Source organism: Vigna umbellata, chromosome 1 (assembly GCF_029865625.1).
Source record: "Vigna umbellata cultivar VRB3 chromosome 1, Vumbellata_1.0, whole genome shotgun sequence".
NCBI lineage: Eukaryota > Viridiplantae > Streptophyta > Magnoliopsida > Fabales > Fabaceae > Vigna > Vigna umbellata.
The window spans coordinates 56,989,880-57,007,296 of record NC_142165.1 but is presented as its reverse complement, the minus strand read 5'-3'; the positions used below and the strand labels follow the sequence as shown (position 1 = coordinate 57,007,296).

General features: G+C 31.8%; 1 protein-coding gene across 1 annotated transcript; it reads right to left on the bottom strand.

Moving 5' to 3' along the window:
- Nucleotides 1-10,753: 10,753 nt before the first annotated feature.
- LOC148205857 (WAT1-related protein At1g25270-like) lies at nt 10,754-16,441 on the bottom strand. The gene is made up of 7 exons (XM_088112263.1): nt 16,230-16,441; nt 16,066-16,128; nt 15,840-15,956; nt 15,485-15,734; nt 11,640-11,798; nt 11,300-11,451; nt 10,754-11,009 (listed from the first exon to the last, which is right to left on the bottom strand). Exons 1-7 carry the CDS (start codon nt 16,421-16,423, stop codon nt 10,835-10,837), a joined length of 1,110 nt encoding a protein of 369 aa, XP_087968389.1. The 5' UTR covers nt 16,424-16,441; the 3' UTR covers nt 10,754-10,834.
- Between the last annotated feature and the right edge of the window lie 976 nt (nt 16,442-17,417).

Here is a 17,417-nt window from a genome sequence, read left to right as displayed (position 1 = left end):
ATTAAAATTTGTATAAACGAGAAGCCTATGGTAACTAACTAGTCAAAACACTAACGTGGAGGATTATTGTAGCTAGCCCCTTCCAAACCCAAAATAAACCATTTTGGAGTTAATTATGTTATTAAGGTGATGATGCACTACTCTTAAGGACACCAAACCTTTTAAACAAAGCTAAACAATGTTCTTCGCTAAATACAAAGTCTAAAATGAAACTATATTACATATTTACAAGGCTTAAAAGAAAAAAAAAAACAAGAATAAACTTGAAACCACCATCTTTCACAAGATTGAAAGTCCTTAAAGTCTTTATACTGCTTCCATTTTCCAAACACAAACCTAAGGTGTTGCTCCTTGGATAGATCTCCATTAAACTCTTAGGATGGTTTCCATCAATATCTCATCAAGAATTACGGTTTCAAGTATTTGGGTGCAAAGTGTTTGTCTTGTTTTTGAGCATGTAGGAAAAATAAGCACCTTCATCAGGAAGATCAATATACAGTAGAGAAATGCCCCTTCATATAGTAATGTACTTGCTACCTCTTTTGGATACAATGTTCCTCAACAAGTTCATATAACACTAACGTGACAATGTGGAAACGACCATGATCGTATCATGGGTGATCATGGAAGAACCAGTTTAGTACGTTACTAGAGCAAGGATTGTCCATCCTGAAGTTCACCTAGATGCATCATTAACATTTGATATCACTAGGCATCTGCTTGCAACCAAAGGAAGGACGAATATTGAAGTTGGAGTGTTGAAATTGTAATTTAGTCACTACAGTTCTTCTTCTTATAAAACACTGACAAAAGATAATATAAAAAAGAAAGAAAAAAGATTTCTTGAGGCGTGTAGATCCATTGTCCTTTAAGACTTATCATGCAAGCTCCTTAGGTTACTACAAGAACTTCCTAAGGGATAAGTCAGATGATTTTCTAAATTTCGTTCTGACTTCACATAATCAATGGAAGTAGTTCCCCTCTTTAGCAACTATTTAACCAAACTGTGTCTCAATTGTATATGTATATTATTTCCACTATAATTCTTATTTTTAGCTATAGCTATAACCGATTGACAATCATAGTGCATTGACATTGATGGGTTTGGTTTCATTTCAAGTGAAATGTTTGCAAAGAAGTTTTCCAACCACTAAGCCTCACTACCAGTCATTTCAAGAGCAACAAACTCAGATTCCATTGTTGATCTTGCAATATTTGTTTGTCTGACTGATCTTTAAGTAATTGCCAAGTTTGAATAAATAACCACTAGTGGATTTTGTCTCATCTGAATCAAAATATTTGTTAGCATCATGGTACCCTTCTAGTACAATAGGAAATTCACTATATTTAATGACATAATTTATTGAACCTCTTAAGTATCTTATAAGCCTTGTAAGTGCATTCCAATATTCCTGATTTGGACATTAGTGTACCTACTCGATCTACCTATTGTATATGCAATATTAGGTCTAAAAACGTTTATCAAATACAATAAGCTCTCCATTGTCTGGGTATACTAAGGTTAAGATATATATTCTTCTTCATTTTTCATTAATTTAGAATTAGCATCATAAGGGGTACTCACGGGTTTGAAGTCATAATACCTAAACTTTTTAACAAGTTTCCCAATGTATTGTTCTTGGGATAGTATTATACTATCTTCATTTCTTATGATTCTAACATCTAAAATTACATTGGCTTTATCCATGTCTTTCATTTCAAAGTTCGATCCTAGAAACAATTTAGTTCTAGAGACAATGTCATTGCATGTGCCAAAAATTAACATGCCATCCACATATAAGCATATAATGACACAATCACCATTTTAAGAATTTATCAACATAAATAGGTGAAAACCATCACATAACAATATATTATCAAGTTTTTCATGTCATTTTTTAGGTGTTTGTTTCAACCCATACAAATATTTTAAAAGTTTACATACATTATTCTCTTGACTAACTACAACACACCCTACAAGTTGAGTCATATAACTTTGCTCCTCCAAATCCCCATTCAAAAAGACTGCTAGGGCTAACAATGCTCAACTGGAGGAAATTCTAGTCATAGGGGCAAAGGTGTCAAAGTAATCTATGTTAGGTTTTTTAATAAAACATTTTTCTACTAATTCTGCCTTATACTTCTCTGTAGATCCATTAGGGTGATACTGTTCTTAAAGATTCACTTACAACCAATGATTTTTGCTCCTTTAGGCAAGACTACTAAGGTCCAAGTATTATTTTTTTTGAATTGATTCAATTTTAGTTCTAATAGCCCCATAGTTTTGTATCAGAAGCATTAGTAGCCTATACAAACCTAGTTGAATCATTATTATCAAGATAAGCATAAAAATAATTACTAACGGAAGTATCCTTCCTTTGTGTTTTACTTCTTCTTAAATCCTCACACAAGGCATTACTATTATTGTTATCAACGGGTTCATACGTCTCACTAACCTTTAAGAGAAACACATGTTTAAAAAACTCAACATTTTTCATCTCCACTATAGAATTACTCTCAAGCATATCACTTTTAAGAACTAGAAAACCTATAGGCAACATTATGTTCAACATAGCCTAAGAACATGAAATTAGAGGTTTTACAGCCTATTTTCCTTTTCTTAGGATTGAGTAACATCACATTAGCTAGGCACCACCCATACTCTTAGATATTTAAGGTAAGGTTGATAACCTTTCCATAGCTTATAAGGAGATTTACCAGTTTTCTTATCAGGTATTCTAGTTTGTAAAAAGCACATAGTAAGCAAGGCTTCTCCGCAAAGGTTATTAGGTGCACTAGAACAAATAAGCATGGCATTTATCATTTCCTTAAGAGTTTTATTCTTTCTCTTGGCTGCTCCATTAAACTCAAGTAATTATGGTGGGGTTACTTCATGGATAATACCTTTTCTAACACAACATTCATTAAATAGTACCTATTCACCACCTTTATCCGATCTAATCCTCTTAATTTTCTTATTCAATTGATTTTCTACTTTTTCTTTGTAGGTTAAAAGCACATCAAATGTTTCATCTTTATTTTTGATTAAGTACACTTTTGTGCATCTAGAATAATCATCTATAAAGGTTACAAAATAATTTTTACTACCTCTAGACATGGTTTGTTTTAAATCAACTGGATCTATGTGAATTAATCCTAACAATTTAGTTTGAAGATCTACAAAATAACATGTTTTCTTTGTTATTTTATAATCTACACATATGTCATATTTACTACTCTATTTATCATGCTATTAATTAATCCTAGTTGCTGTAATTTCATAACATATAAGGAATTCACATTGCTTAATCTAGCATGTCACATGTCATATGAATCAACAATATAAGAAAAAGAACAAGATTCATAGATATTTTTCAGATATGTTGAGTACAAAGAGACCTTGATCACAATATCTCTTCCCCACAAAAACATTATTTTTTCATTACAATATTGTCAAACTCGAGTGGCTCTTTAACACTCACTTTTTGCAATAGAGATTAAATTAACTCTGAATGCTGGAAAGTATAGCACATCACTCAAGTGCATAGTCTTTCTAGATGTGAGTTTAAGAAGAACTTTCCTTTTTCCTAGAACAGAAGTTATCCTGGAATCACGAAGGTAAACATGTTCTTCACCATCTCCTACACTAGTGTAAGAGGTAAAGACACTTCTATTTGCATAGATATGTTTGGTATCACCAAAGTCTATCACCCATTTGCTCACATTCGTCATCAAATTTACTTGTGAAATGAGCACAACAATAATATCATCTTCTTTCTATCCAACTATATTTGCCTTAGGAGGCTTGTCGTTTCAACTTCTTTGCATGAATCTAATCTTCAACTTGTTTTGAATTTGAAGGGAGATTGGAGACGAGTTTTGGAGATGAAAGAGCAAAAACAACTTCTTACATGTCTAGAAGGATATACACACGTTCTTGCTAGCGTACAAATTTTTGACCAGAAAAGAACTCGATTTTTGATACATCCTGAAAAGATTTCGCGAAGACCGTCTGAGTTTTTGAAATAATATTATGAAGGTTTGAGTTGTTTTTGTTTGTCATAAGTCCTTAAGCATATTGTTAAATGTTCAAAAAAGATAATAAAAAAACCACGAAACAAGATTTTCCGAAGAGTGTAGATCTTGTTCTAAAATCTTAATGTTGATTGCAAAAGAATAACCTTAGATTGCAACATTCAAAACTTTAATCAATGTTGAAATTTCAAGCAACGTTAAAATTCTTTAAGTGTTGCAACCTTAAATAATTTATTATTTTTTATTTTCTTTTAATAATTTTATTCTCTCCTACCTCTATAAATAGAGAGTTCTTCCTTCATTCCAAAATCAATCTCTCTCATTCTCCTTTGTTCTTAGTTTCATTCTTTAGCTCTTTTTCTCTTCTAAAAATATTCTGGGTTATTTTTATACTCTTTTTAGAGATCCTTGTTAGTTTTGATATCATTAGAAATATTTTCGGAAGTTCCTGGGTTATCCTAGGGGACTTACGCAATACATTACAGATAAGTCCTTAAAGCAGTGAAACTACACGCCTCAAGATACTGTTTTGTCAGCTTTACTTCAACAATCTTAACGACTTATGGCTTAATTCAACAACATGCCTTCGGAGAGCCAAACCATTTTTTCCAAAACTCAGACAGTCTTCGCGAAATCACTTCCCGACATGTCAAAAGTCGAGCTTTTCTTTGGACAAAACTTCTGGTGCTGGAAAGAACGTGTGTCCATTTTAACGACTTATGTCATTTGAATCTAACAAGATCATTATGACGAAAGATAGTGTTTTCGTGGGAAAGGGATATTGTGATCAAGGACTCTTCATACTGAATGTTTCTAAAAATATTTTGCTTATATTGTTGACTCATATGTGGTATATGAAATTCTAGATTAGGACATGTGAATTCCTTGTATGTTTTGAATTTACAGTGACTAGGATTAATTAATATGCATGATAAACATAGTAATAAGTGTGATATATGTTTATAGTCTAAAATAACAAAGAAACATGTTTTTTTATTGAATGTCGAACTGAATTGTTAGGGTTAATTCATACTGATCCAGTTGATTTGAAACAAACCATGTCTAGAAGAGGTAAAAATTATTTTGTGACCTTTATAGATGATTATTCTAGATACACCAAAGTTTACTTAATCAAACTTAAAGATGAAGCCTTTAATGTGTTTTTAACCTATAAAGTAGAAGTAGAAAATCAATTGAATAAGAAAAGTAAAAGGATTAGATGAGATAGAGGTGGTGAGTATATATGTACTGTTAATGAATTTTGTGTTAAAGAAGGTATTATTCATGAAGTGACCCTACCATATTCACCTAAGTATAATTGAGTAGTTGAGAGAAAAAAAAGAACCATTAAGGAAATGATGAATGCTATGCTTGTTAGATTTGGTACACTTGGTAACCTTTGGGGAGAAGCCTTGCTTACTCCATGTTTTTTACAAAATAGAATACCCCATAAGAAAACTGGCAACACTTCTTATGAGCTTTGGAAAGGTTACCAACCTAACCTTAAATATCTAAGAGTGTGGGGGTGTCTAGCTAAGGTAAACTTACTCGATCCTAAGAAAAGGAAAATAGGCTCCAAAACCTCTAATTATATGTTCTTAGGCTATGTTGACCATAATGCTACCTATAGGTTTCTAGTTGTTAAAAGTAACACACTTGAGAGAAATTCTATAATGGAGACAAAAAATATTGAGTTTTTTGAACATGTGTTTCCCTTAAAGGTTAGTAAGATGTCTCAACTTCTTGATGATAACAATAATAGTGATACCATGAATAAGGATTTGAGAAGAAGTAAAAGATAGAGAAAGGAAACTTTCTTTGGAGATGACTTTTATACTTATCTTGTTGATAGTGATCCAACGAGCTTTATAGAGGCTACTAGTGCTCCTGATGCAAAATAGTGGGATAAGGCCATTAATACTGAAATTGAATCAATTCAGAGAATAGTACTTGAACTTTAATAGATTAGCCTAAAGGAGAAATACCATTGGTTGTAAGTGGATCTCTAAGAAAAAGTATCACCCCGATGGATCTAAAGAGAAATATAAGGCAAGATTAATAACAAAAGGTTTTACTCAAAAACCCAACATAGATTACTTTGATACTTTTGCTCCCGTGAATAGGATTTCCTCCATTCGAGTATTGTTAGCTCTAGCAGTTATCCATAAACTTGTGATACATTAAATGGATGTTAAAATAACTTTTTTGAATGGTCATTTAGATGAGGAAACTTATATGATTCAACCTGAAGGGTATGTTGTACCTAGTCAAGAGAATAAAGTATGCAAACTTTTAAAATCCTTGTATGGGTTGAAACAAGCACCAAAACAATGGCATGAAAAACTTGTGTTTGATTTGTGATGGTTTTTCACCTAATGATGTTGATAAATGTGTGTACTCTAAATCTGAAAATGGTAATTGTGTAATTATATACTTGTATGTGGATGACATGTTAATCTTTGGTACATGCAATGAGATTTTCGCTAGAACTAAATTGTTTCTAGGATCAATTTTCGAAATGAGTTTAGGTACTAGAATGATAAGGAAGGCAGACAATATATTATTATCTCAAGAATAATACATTGAGAAACTTCTTAAGAAGTTTGGATTTTATGACCTAAAACTAGTGAGTACTCCCTATGATGCTAATTGTAAATTAATGAATAATAAAGGAGAATCTATATCTCAGCCTCAGTATGACCAGATAATTGGGAGCTTAGTGGACTTTATGAGCTTTTCTAGACCTGATATTTCTTATGCAGTAGGTAGACTGAGTAGGTACACTCAATGTCCAAATCGGGAACATTGGGATGCACTTACTAGGCTTATGAGATACTTAAGAGGTTCAATGGATTATACCATTGAATATAGTGGATTTCCCACTGTACTACAAGGGTACAATAATGTTAATTGAATCTTTGATTCATATGAGAAAATCCACTAGTGGTTATGTATTCACACTTGGAGGTGGTAATGAGGCTAAATGGTTGAAAAACTTCTTAGTGAACAATCTAGAAGGAATGAAACCAACCTCATCAGTGTTAATACATTGTGATTGCCAATCGACAATAGTTATAGCTAAAAACAAGAGTTATAATGGAAAGAATAGACATATACAATTGAGACACAATTTTGTAAAGTAGTTGCTAAAGAGTAACTTCATTAATCATGTGAAGTCATAACGGAATCTTGCTGATCCACTGACAAAATCCCTAGGAAGACATATGATATTAAAAACATCGAGGGGAATGAGACTTAATCCACTTGCAAACAAACAAGTGATGGTAACCCAACCTTTCTGATTGGAGATCCCATGAATAACGTTTATATGGGTAAAAACAAGTAACATTTTAGTTGTAATAGCACTAAATTGATTTTAATCAATTATGTCCCTTCCTATGGTGTGTGTGTTTGTGAAAGTGCTAAAGACTACATTATTAAGAGGTTAAACTTTGTCATTAAATTCTATATGGTGAAAGAATTTTAGCTTAAACAATGTTTTTAATGATTTTCATATCCCTAATGAGTGGTGTATGATTTGAAGCATACACTTGATGAAATCACTTATATGAGTGTCGAGTGGGACCGCTTGCATGAGATATTGGCATGATCTCTAGTGCACTCATGAATATCGGGCACACGCATGGCCTAGTAAGCACAACACAGCGATAACAACAAGGATTTTGGGGGTGTATTAAACCTCTAACACACGTCAAGTGTCTTTGATTCATATAGCTTTCTATACCAACTACACTGTGTTAAGTTTCTAAATCTAAGACTGGTTCATATAACTTGCTATACCAATTACATCCTATGAGACCCAAGATAAAAGTTTCGTATCTTTTCCTTCAACTCTCTTTTGCAATAAGTGGAGGATTGTTATAAAATATTAATGTTGATTGTAAAAGAATAACATTGGATTGCAACATTCAAAACTTTAATTGTCAATGTTGAAATTTTAAGCAAAGTTGAAATTCTTTAACCTTAAATAATTTATTGTTTTTAATTTTTTTATTGATTTTATTCTACCCTAGTTCTATAAATAGAGAATTCTTCCTTCATTCCAAAACACACCAAAATCAGTCTTTCTCGTTCTCCTTTCTTCTTATTAGTTTCATTCTTTAGCTCGTTTTCTCTTCTAAAAATATTCTGGATTATTTTTATACTCTTTTTAGATATCATTGCTAGTTTTGAGATTCTTATAGATATTTTGAGAAATTCTTCTTATATCCTGGAAAACTTGAGCAATAAGCACTTATAAGTCCTTAAGATTAATTAAACTACACCTGAGGAAATACTAAAAAATATTGTTGCCAATTTTTCTATAACAGATCTACGGTTCTTGAGAACTTATTCGTAATATATCGCACACTGTAATATAATAGAAAGTTTCCAAAAATTTTGAAAGATATTGTAAGTAACAAAAAGAACTCTAAAAAGAATAAAAAATAAATCCAAAATATTATTAAAAGAAAGAAGAGAAGGAAGAAAATCCACGAAGAAACCACACTTTACGATTTCAACAAAATCTATGTTTTAGAATCCCACTTGCAAGTCTTGCGGAAGGGGATTTGACCAACAGAAAAGTAGCCCTCACCAAGCAACGTGCCCGTTGCTTTGGGCTGAGAAGATTTGCAATACAGTTATAACACTTTTTCATGCTGAAATATTATAGCTTTTTAATTTTTGAAGTTATTTGACTGTTTCAATAAATTTAGGAGTACTTCCATATTTTTAGGAAGGTATAAAACATGGAATGTCTGTAGTTCCTATTTTCTGGCTTTCCGATTGAGTTAAGATCTATTTAAAGTCTTTTTCAATTCAATAAAAAAATAGACTTAATATAACAATTTCTTTGTTTTACTTTCTACTAACCCATTCCTTCAATTCTTTTAAAACTCCAACAAATAATGGAATAGTAGCAAATGTTGCTGATAGCCAAGCCAGGAGGTGAGAAGTGGAAAATAGAACTCAAATTTTATTTCTTGAAAAATGCCAAATACAATTGACGAATATCCAAGTGGTGAAATTTTGCAAACTTAAAATCACTCAAGAATGTGTAAATATCTTTCTGTTGATTTTAGTTTTAGGACTTTATCAAGTTTTAACTTTTTTTATTTTTATTCGTTCATATAGACCATAATCCTTTCTAATAAACTTCGATGCAACAAAAGCTAAAGATGAGCAACTTGTTTTGGAAGTGGCCAGTGCAACTAAAGGTGGAATTAAAAGGTTGAACCAAGCTGTAGTGACCTATTGTTTCAAGTTAAGGACTCCAATGAACAATTTGAAGACCTGGAGCAACCTATCACAACCATTAAATGCACTTGCTAGATTTGTTACCTGCTGAACCAGATCAACCAAATGCACTGGACAGAGGAATTTACATTGAAGTGTACTACTGTAGGAAATCTTTTTAACCTGTAATTGTAGGTTAAACCAGTTTATAGGTAGCTAGCTATAAGCAGTGAAATCTGTAATAGTGTTGACTTCGGGAGATTTGTCAATGAATCTTGGGCAAAGAAGGAAAGACTCAAAGTTGCCGAACATGGAAAGCTAAAGACATACCTTTTAACAGCATTTCTTGAATTTCTTCCATTGTAGTACATTTTCTCTTGAAGATACATAGAATCCTGGACTACATAGTTAGCTAGGAGTATTTGAACTTCAGGTTTTGAGTTTTTTTTTTAGAAATAGTTTGCTGTTTTTATAATTTAAGAACTACAAAGTTTGGCTTAGATCATGAATTCAGTTCATTTTATGTGAAATTCGTGATTTCTTCAATCTCTACATTATTATTATTCTTGGTTTCCACCAATTGTTTACTCAAATCGTATTGTTCAACATATTGTAAGGTGACGTTTGCAATTATATACATTTTGATACGAGACTTTCAGTACATTTAGTGTAGTATATATATTTCGAGCATGAGACTAAATATTAATATATGATCTAATAACGATAACATGTAAAATAATATGTACAACAAACAACAAATCTCTCTAGAATATAATCTAGCAATGACTCATAACTCTAATATAATGTTAATAAAAGAAAAAGTACATATAAAATTAATTTTTCATATGTTGAATATACAAATAAAATGTTATATTTATAATAAAAGAAATATAGACTAAATTCAAAATAAAAACAAAAATCAATAACAAACTAACTAAAATAAAAAATTAAAATAAAATATCTAATATTTTAATATATGTAGCAGATAAAAAATTTTGTATAATGCGGCGTTACGGCTAATGCATAGTCATTGTTGTAACAAAGTGATCACATAGATGTCTCTCTCCCCCCTCTCTCTCTATCTCTCTCCTCTCTTTCCCTCCCTCTCTCGTGTGCGAGCGTGTTTGTGTGTTTGCGCGCATGTGTGCATTCGTGCGTGTGTGCGTGCCTGTGTGTGTCTGTGTGTGCGTGTGTTCGCGTGCGTTTGTGTGTGCGTGGGGACAGGGACAACTAAGTAGTGTGTGATATGATTTGTTATGATAAATTTTTTTCTTAAACATGGTTTCCCATTTGTGCAGTGCTGTTATTGAATTTAATTTGAATCTGTCCAATGATATTCTTAGTTGCTTTCTTTGTTGTGCACATGACTGCCAAATCATAAGTTGGAATATGAGGGAAGAAGATGGAAAAGGGAATATGACTGAAGTTAACAAGGCCATCTGGTTCAATATATAGTACAACATAATATGCAGTGGAAACTCTTAAAATACTTTATAAGAACACACGCGCACACAGATTCCCAAATATTCATTTAAGAGCCTTTGTTTACAGTTTGCTCTTACTATTCACCTGTTTTTGCTAACTCATTCTTATTGGTGGTGGACACTACAACAACCTCAGTCGTACTACTTAATTCTGTCTCTGATGACACCAAATCAGTTTGTTGTTTCATTTCTTTGCTTTTACTCCACAGCACCATGTACAAGCCACACACAATTAGCGCTGCGCCAAGTACACTGAACATATTAAAAAAATAAATAAATATCAGTCACACGAGAGAAATTAGCATGACAATTTTTTATTCAAGGTTTTTTCTTCTTCTTAGCAACAAGACACAATATAGAAGAAGAGTAAAAGAGTACATAGTACATAATTATGATGTCACCTTTTAAGTAACTCCCAATTCATAAATATATATTGTTTTATCTTCTGTATTTAAGGTTTACCACAAGTTACCAATAATTTTACCGAACAAGGTCTAAATGTTTATTAAGTGAAAAAATGGTGCAAAAGAAATAGTTTATACCTTCCAAGGTATAGTTTCTCTTGTAATAAGAGTGGAGCGGTGATAGCCACGAGCACAAGGGTAAGGGGATTGAATACAGATGCATATAATGGACCTTTCTTCCGTACACACCACGAAGTGACAATATTAACGAATGTAGTGACTGCAATTCCCTGCCACAGAATTTTAGTTTCAAAATATGAATTATAAGTAAATGGCAAACTTCCATTTCATTTTGGAGTTAAAGTATGAGAAAAAGGGTCGGAAAGATAGCGCAAAAGGTAAAATGTGATGAAAATTTGAAATATGAAGAAAATAAAATAAAAATGATATAGAAATTGAATAATTGTTCTTAGCGTACCGAATAGAGTGTCGCCAAAATCCTAATAGCTGAAGGCAACTTCCATTGATTCCAATCTTTTTCAACACAAAGGGCAAAGAGTGTGGCTTGTACTGCCGCCATTGAATTCATTAACGATGTACTTGAGTGGTGGCTTGGATATTCCTTACTCAGCTTAGCCTATATTATTGTACATTCACAGCTTCAACAAATATGTATCCAAAACCACACCAAACACGTGCCTACTCGTATTAATTAAAGCAAAAAAACATACATCATATATGTAACATGTCTATGTACTTATCTTACTAGAATGAGAAGAAAATGAGCCAAGAAAAGAAAACTGATGGGTATAAAAGTTTTCTAATTTTTCTTCTTAAAAAATGCTACCTTCTTGAGGATTACCAAACGAAATTACAGTGGTAGGGGTTATATGGTAGTTTCCTCACGTATTTTGAGTTAAATTTAACACGGATGGAACGAAGTGCAGATTTATTAGTTTGTGAAGGTATTTTAAAGAGAAGTAGAAGAAATATATTAGGATTTTATTAGGAGTTTCTCTACATTTGTGGGAATTCAAAATGCTTTTTTTTTTTTTCGAGTTAAGTGTTGGATTTAGAAGTTTCTAGCTACAATGTGATTTAACTTTGGCTTGTCAAGCTTTATCTGATGAAAAGATACTTCCATGGTCTGTTAGAGGTTATTGCATAAAATGTGTAAAGTTTTGTAATGATATTGATTTTAAAGTGTAACATTTTTCGAGGAGGAAATTGTTGTATGGTGAGTTTAGGCCTTTTATAGGGAATGTTTCGGTGGTATACAATTATACCAAGACTTTTATCATATAATTGGTTATGGTTTTGGTTCTGAGTTTTGTTTGATTCTTGTTTATTTTAATAATATTTTATATGATGATATATTATAGATGTAATTTAAGATATTGTTAATGTTAAGGAGTATATTGATGTTTATCATGGATTTTACAAGTTAAAAAAATATAGTGAAATTACAAAGTGACAAATATTACCTCACGCAACAAAAAGGATTGCATAATAGAACATAATTCTTCACAGTATTGTTAAGTGTATAATAAGTTATGTGCTCATTCTCCTTCCAAAGATGCAAAGTAAGTTGAGAATTTCTAGCTTGAAAACTAAGAGTTTAAAATCTTCACATTCAATCCATAATTATTCAAATCTAAAGTAGTTTAAATTTATTTTGATGTTTTTAAGCTCAAATTCAAATTTATATTCATAAACTCTAGATTTGGTCCATTCAATTGTATATGAATTAAATATAGATTGAAAAACCTTTCTTATAAGTTTGAATAAGTTTATTTAATGAAACATTAGGGTGGGTCTCTATGTATGACAAGACCAAGTGAGCTTACCTCATGTAAGGTCGATTTGGTGACAAATCCCTAATTAAAAGTCCAATTGTAAGAAGTATGATTAAGCAAATATAAGAAGAGTTATCAGTAGAAGGTGAAGTAAAGCTCTCTTTCTCTTTTAGACCATCATGGGTGGAATAATTTTGGACTTTGTATTATGAATCTAGTAATTGTAGGACTTATTTTTTGATCTTGTATTTGGACCAAGTAAAATAAAGTTTTTGGCCACTTAAGTCAACAAAGGGACAAGGTCCAAAGTTGATCCAAGTGGATGTCAAAGAGCTAGTTTAATCAAGGGGTCAAAGTTTTCAACCTAATTTGGTGAGCAAGTGTATGAGGCATCCCACCTATGTGTGTGTAGTCATGTGTGATGCTCACATTAGAGATGATTTCCCATAGATGGTGGTCACATCCTCCTCTTAATGGAGAGGAATTTTTACACATTTCCTCCTCCTAATGGAGAGGATTTTTCATCTTGTTCTCCAAGCTAGCCAAGCTTGGGTTTTTAGGTCTAGCTTCTACAATTTGGAGACACCCTTAGCCTATAAATAAAGATGTCTCTCACTCCTGTAATCAACTTTGAATTTAAATTATGCTGTCATTGTTGAGCCATAATACTCATCTTATGTCACCCAAGGTCAGCATCCCAAGTGGTCTTCTCTAGTCACCTTCCTCAAGAGTTGGCCTAACCTCTCTTTGAGCATCATCAAACATCTCTCCCTTCCATCTTAAATCACATAGGTCGAGATTCTTAGCCCTTTCCCCACCAAATTCCGCTCCATATATCCCTTTTATCTTGTTGAGTTTCATATTCTACTTTTTTTATTCTATATGCTTCCTTCTTGAGCTTTCAATTTCAAAATATCAACTCTGTTTTTGTGTGTGGTGGTCTTGTTTTTCACTTAAAAAGAGTGGAAAAAGAAGTGATAAAAGATTCAAAGAAAAGGTTACAAATAGTTCCCAAAGAACCTAGAAAAGGTACTTCAAATTGTGTGCATTTGATCACTACCACTATCTTGTTTGATAAATATACTTTACTGCACTTGTGCTCTCTATTTTGTGAGTTTTGGGCTCTATCCAGCAGATCAAACTCTTGGAAATTGATTTTAAAGGAGTGGTCTTAGTGTCCTATTTCCTCAAAGCTTGCCAAAGACAAGAAGCACTAATTTCTATTTTAGTAATTTTTGTTTTTGTGCTTTTATTCTAGTGCCTTTCTTTAGGTAACCTTTTTTGTGTGCTTAACCTTCTTTTCCTACCCTTTAATTTATTGCTTGTCTCCTTTGGTTTTCTTCTTTTGTCATACATAAACTCCTTTTGGTAACCTTGATTCTTTTTTAGACATTTTCTTGCTTTTGGTTGGCCTACTTCTCGATTTTGGTGATTTCCTCGTGGTGTAGGTTATCTATGAGGTGATCCAACATTTGGAGGTAGCATCCTAGGTGATGGAGACCTAGTGGGAGCTTCAAAGTCTTGTGTGGTAGCCAAGAAGGAAGTGAAAGAAACACTTAAGAAGAAGATTAAAGTTTGTGTGTATTTCTTTGAGTTATAATCTTGCTTTGTTTTCCTTGTAAGTTTCAGCCTTGTTAGGTTGCTTAGGAGAGTCTTTGGTGCTCAATCTCATTTCCTAAGAAGAACCTCTAAAAGATATTAAATTTCTTACTTTTAGTTGGTAAGTTGGTGGTCCAAATTTCTTTCTCACTTTACCATTAAATAAGATAGTTTAGGTCAATTGCTTTCCTTAATTGTTTGTAGCTTAGTACGTATCTACATTTATTTTAAGTCTAGTTCCCTTTGATATATTTGGTGCAAGAAAACTTGAGATAAACTTTGGCTAAGAAAGACTTGGTTCTTAAGCAATCTATTGTGATTCACCTCCCTTTCCTAGAAGTGAACTTAAGTAGCTTTTGCCTCCTTAAGTCTCTTAAACTCCTTTTGAAATACTAAGCAGTTTGTTTGTGCATAGCATATTTTTGAAAACATTAAGAATGTCTAAGGCACCTTCTTACCAAATTTGTAATGATTCTAGTGAAGAAATCCAACCAAGTTTAACACATGTGGCCAAGGAACTAAAATCACTAAATTTTTTGCTAAAAGTAGAAACCCTCTTTTAAAAAAAACGAAAAAGTTGAAAAGAAAAAATATCTTGCTTCCTTAGAACAAAAGCTTAGGATTCTTAATGAAAAACAAAAGAGAGTCCAAGAGGAAACAATAAGAGTTCAAAAAGGAGTTGAAAAAAAAGTAAAAGTAGGAGTCTCTCTTAAAAAGGATTAAAAAACTCCAACATAAATCACACACACTTTGAAGAGGAAATGTTTACCTTGTCCTTTAGTACAACCTTGTTTTATCAATTCTTAATCATAACTTTTTCTTCTTTTTCATTTCCATAGATGATAGTAGTTGTTAGATTATTTGGAGAGAAAAACATTAATATTTAGATCTAACATGTGTACATATAAAAGCAACAGGAAACATATACCTGAATGATGAGCCATATTGAAAAACTGAAGCAACATCCAATACCACTTAGAACACCTATCCATTGTTTTCCATCTGATGCTCCTTTCTGACCGATATCCTTTTTAGGCATAAGATTAATGTGAATATTCTTCCAAATATTTATTTCTACTCCTTTAAAGAATGACAACATCATTGTCCCATTAACTCCAATTATCGTTCCCATCACCTTAGTTTTTCCTGTTACAGTTCGCAAGTTTAACTTTTCGTAGCTACAAAAAAGATAAAAAAAATCAGTGCATTTTTTTCTTAATTCTCTTTCCCACAAAAAGGAAATAGCACATGACTGTGAAAACTGGTGAGTCATGACTACATACCCATACAAAAAGGAGAAGATGAAAGTGACCACAGGAACCATGTTGAAAACAGCGTTAGCATATGTTGCTGATACCAACGCTATGGCGTTGAAAAAAAGATTTTGGAATAAACTCCCCCTATTCATTCATATCATCAATAAACATTATTTGAATTCAAGTTATTGTACAAATTAATTTAATAATAAGGACAAAAAGGTGAAGGTTGAATAGTTTGCATCAACCATACCCAAATAATCCACAAAGAAATGTCATCACGAGCACTCTCCATGTCAACTTTGGTCTGTTTTTTCTGTTTTGATTGTCAAAAAGAAAAGTAAAAAATTATCCAATGATGCATAAACTATGATGTGAAGATTACAAAATACAATAAGCTATGATGTGTGAATTCACCTTTCGAAAATAAAAGCAAGAATAAAAGTGATAGCAGCTCCAAAAATGTGCCGGTAGGCACTGAATACTCTAATGCTCATTCCATCAGTTATGGCGAGGCTAGCAATCACAGTATTTCCCGTGTATGCAACCTGCACTAGCATCATCAGTAAGGGAGGCTTCAACTCTTGCATCACTTTCACTGTATGGTTCATTGTATTGGCTTTTGTATATGTTCGTTTGCTTGATGAAGGAAACAAAGAAAACAGAAAAAATAGAGAAATATGTGTGAAGGTTCTATATCAACAAAGACTTATATTTGTTCATAGGGATTATTAGTTACTACTCAAACTTTCGTTCCTTCCATGCATTGCACGTGTTAGTTACATATCCTAATCTGTATATGAACATAAAAATTTATTAATTATGTATTATTAAACATTGACGGATTTGAGATGTTACTGTTACTATTATTATTATTATAGTTTCTTTAATCTAAATTATTGTTCTTATCAAAGAATCCGTATATGTCCATCGCATCACACTCTTAAAGACTATGTAAACTAGATGTATTCTTTATAAAAAATTTGTAAAAAAAGCAGGAATAAATATTTAAATAATAAATTATACTTTTTGTTTTTTTTTTAACTTTTACTAAATGTTTAGATATTCAAACTAATACGTCGACATAAAAGACGCTCCATTATTCTTGTTATACTTAATAAATTAAATAATTAAAATGATGAAAGATAAATAAAAAAATGAGTTATGGTTTAGAAATGTCAGTCTTTCCTAATTCAGCTAATGGGGTCGAAAATGAATAATGATTTTTGCCTAAAATATCCCTTCTATAGCAAAAAGTTGAAAGAAAAGGGAGGAGGAAGAAATAATTACTTTTCTTTTTATCTCTCTAACGAATACCAAACTAGAAATTAATATATATACGTATGCACATACGTCATACGAAATAAATTTTTTATTAAAAATAAAATATAACTTCTTATGTTATATTTTATAATATGAAAATATAACTTCTTATGTTATATTTTAGTGATATTTTATAAATGTTATATATATATATATATATATATATATATATATATATATATATATATATATATATGATATAGTTTTTTTAGTATGAATTTCATCCAACATAAATTTAATAAATTTTAAATTTATCAGTTTTTGTTTAAATTTGGAAATATG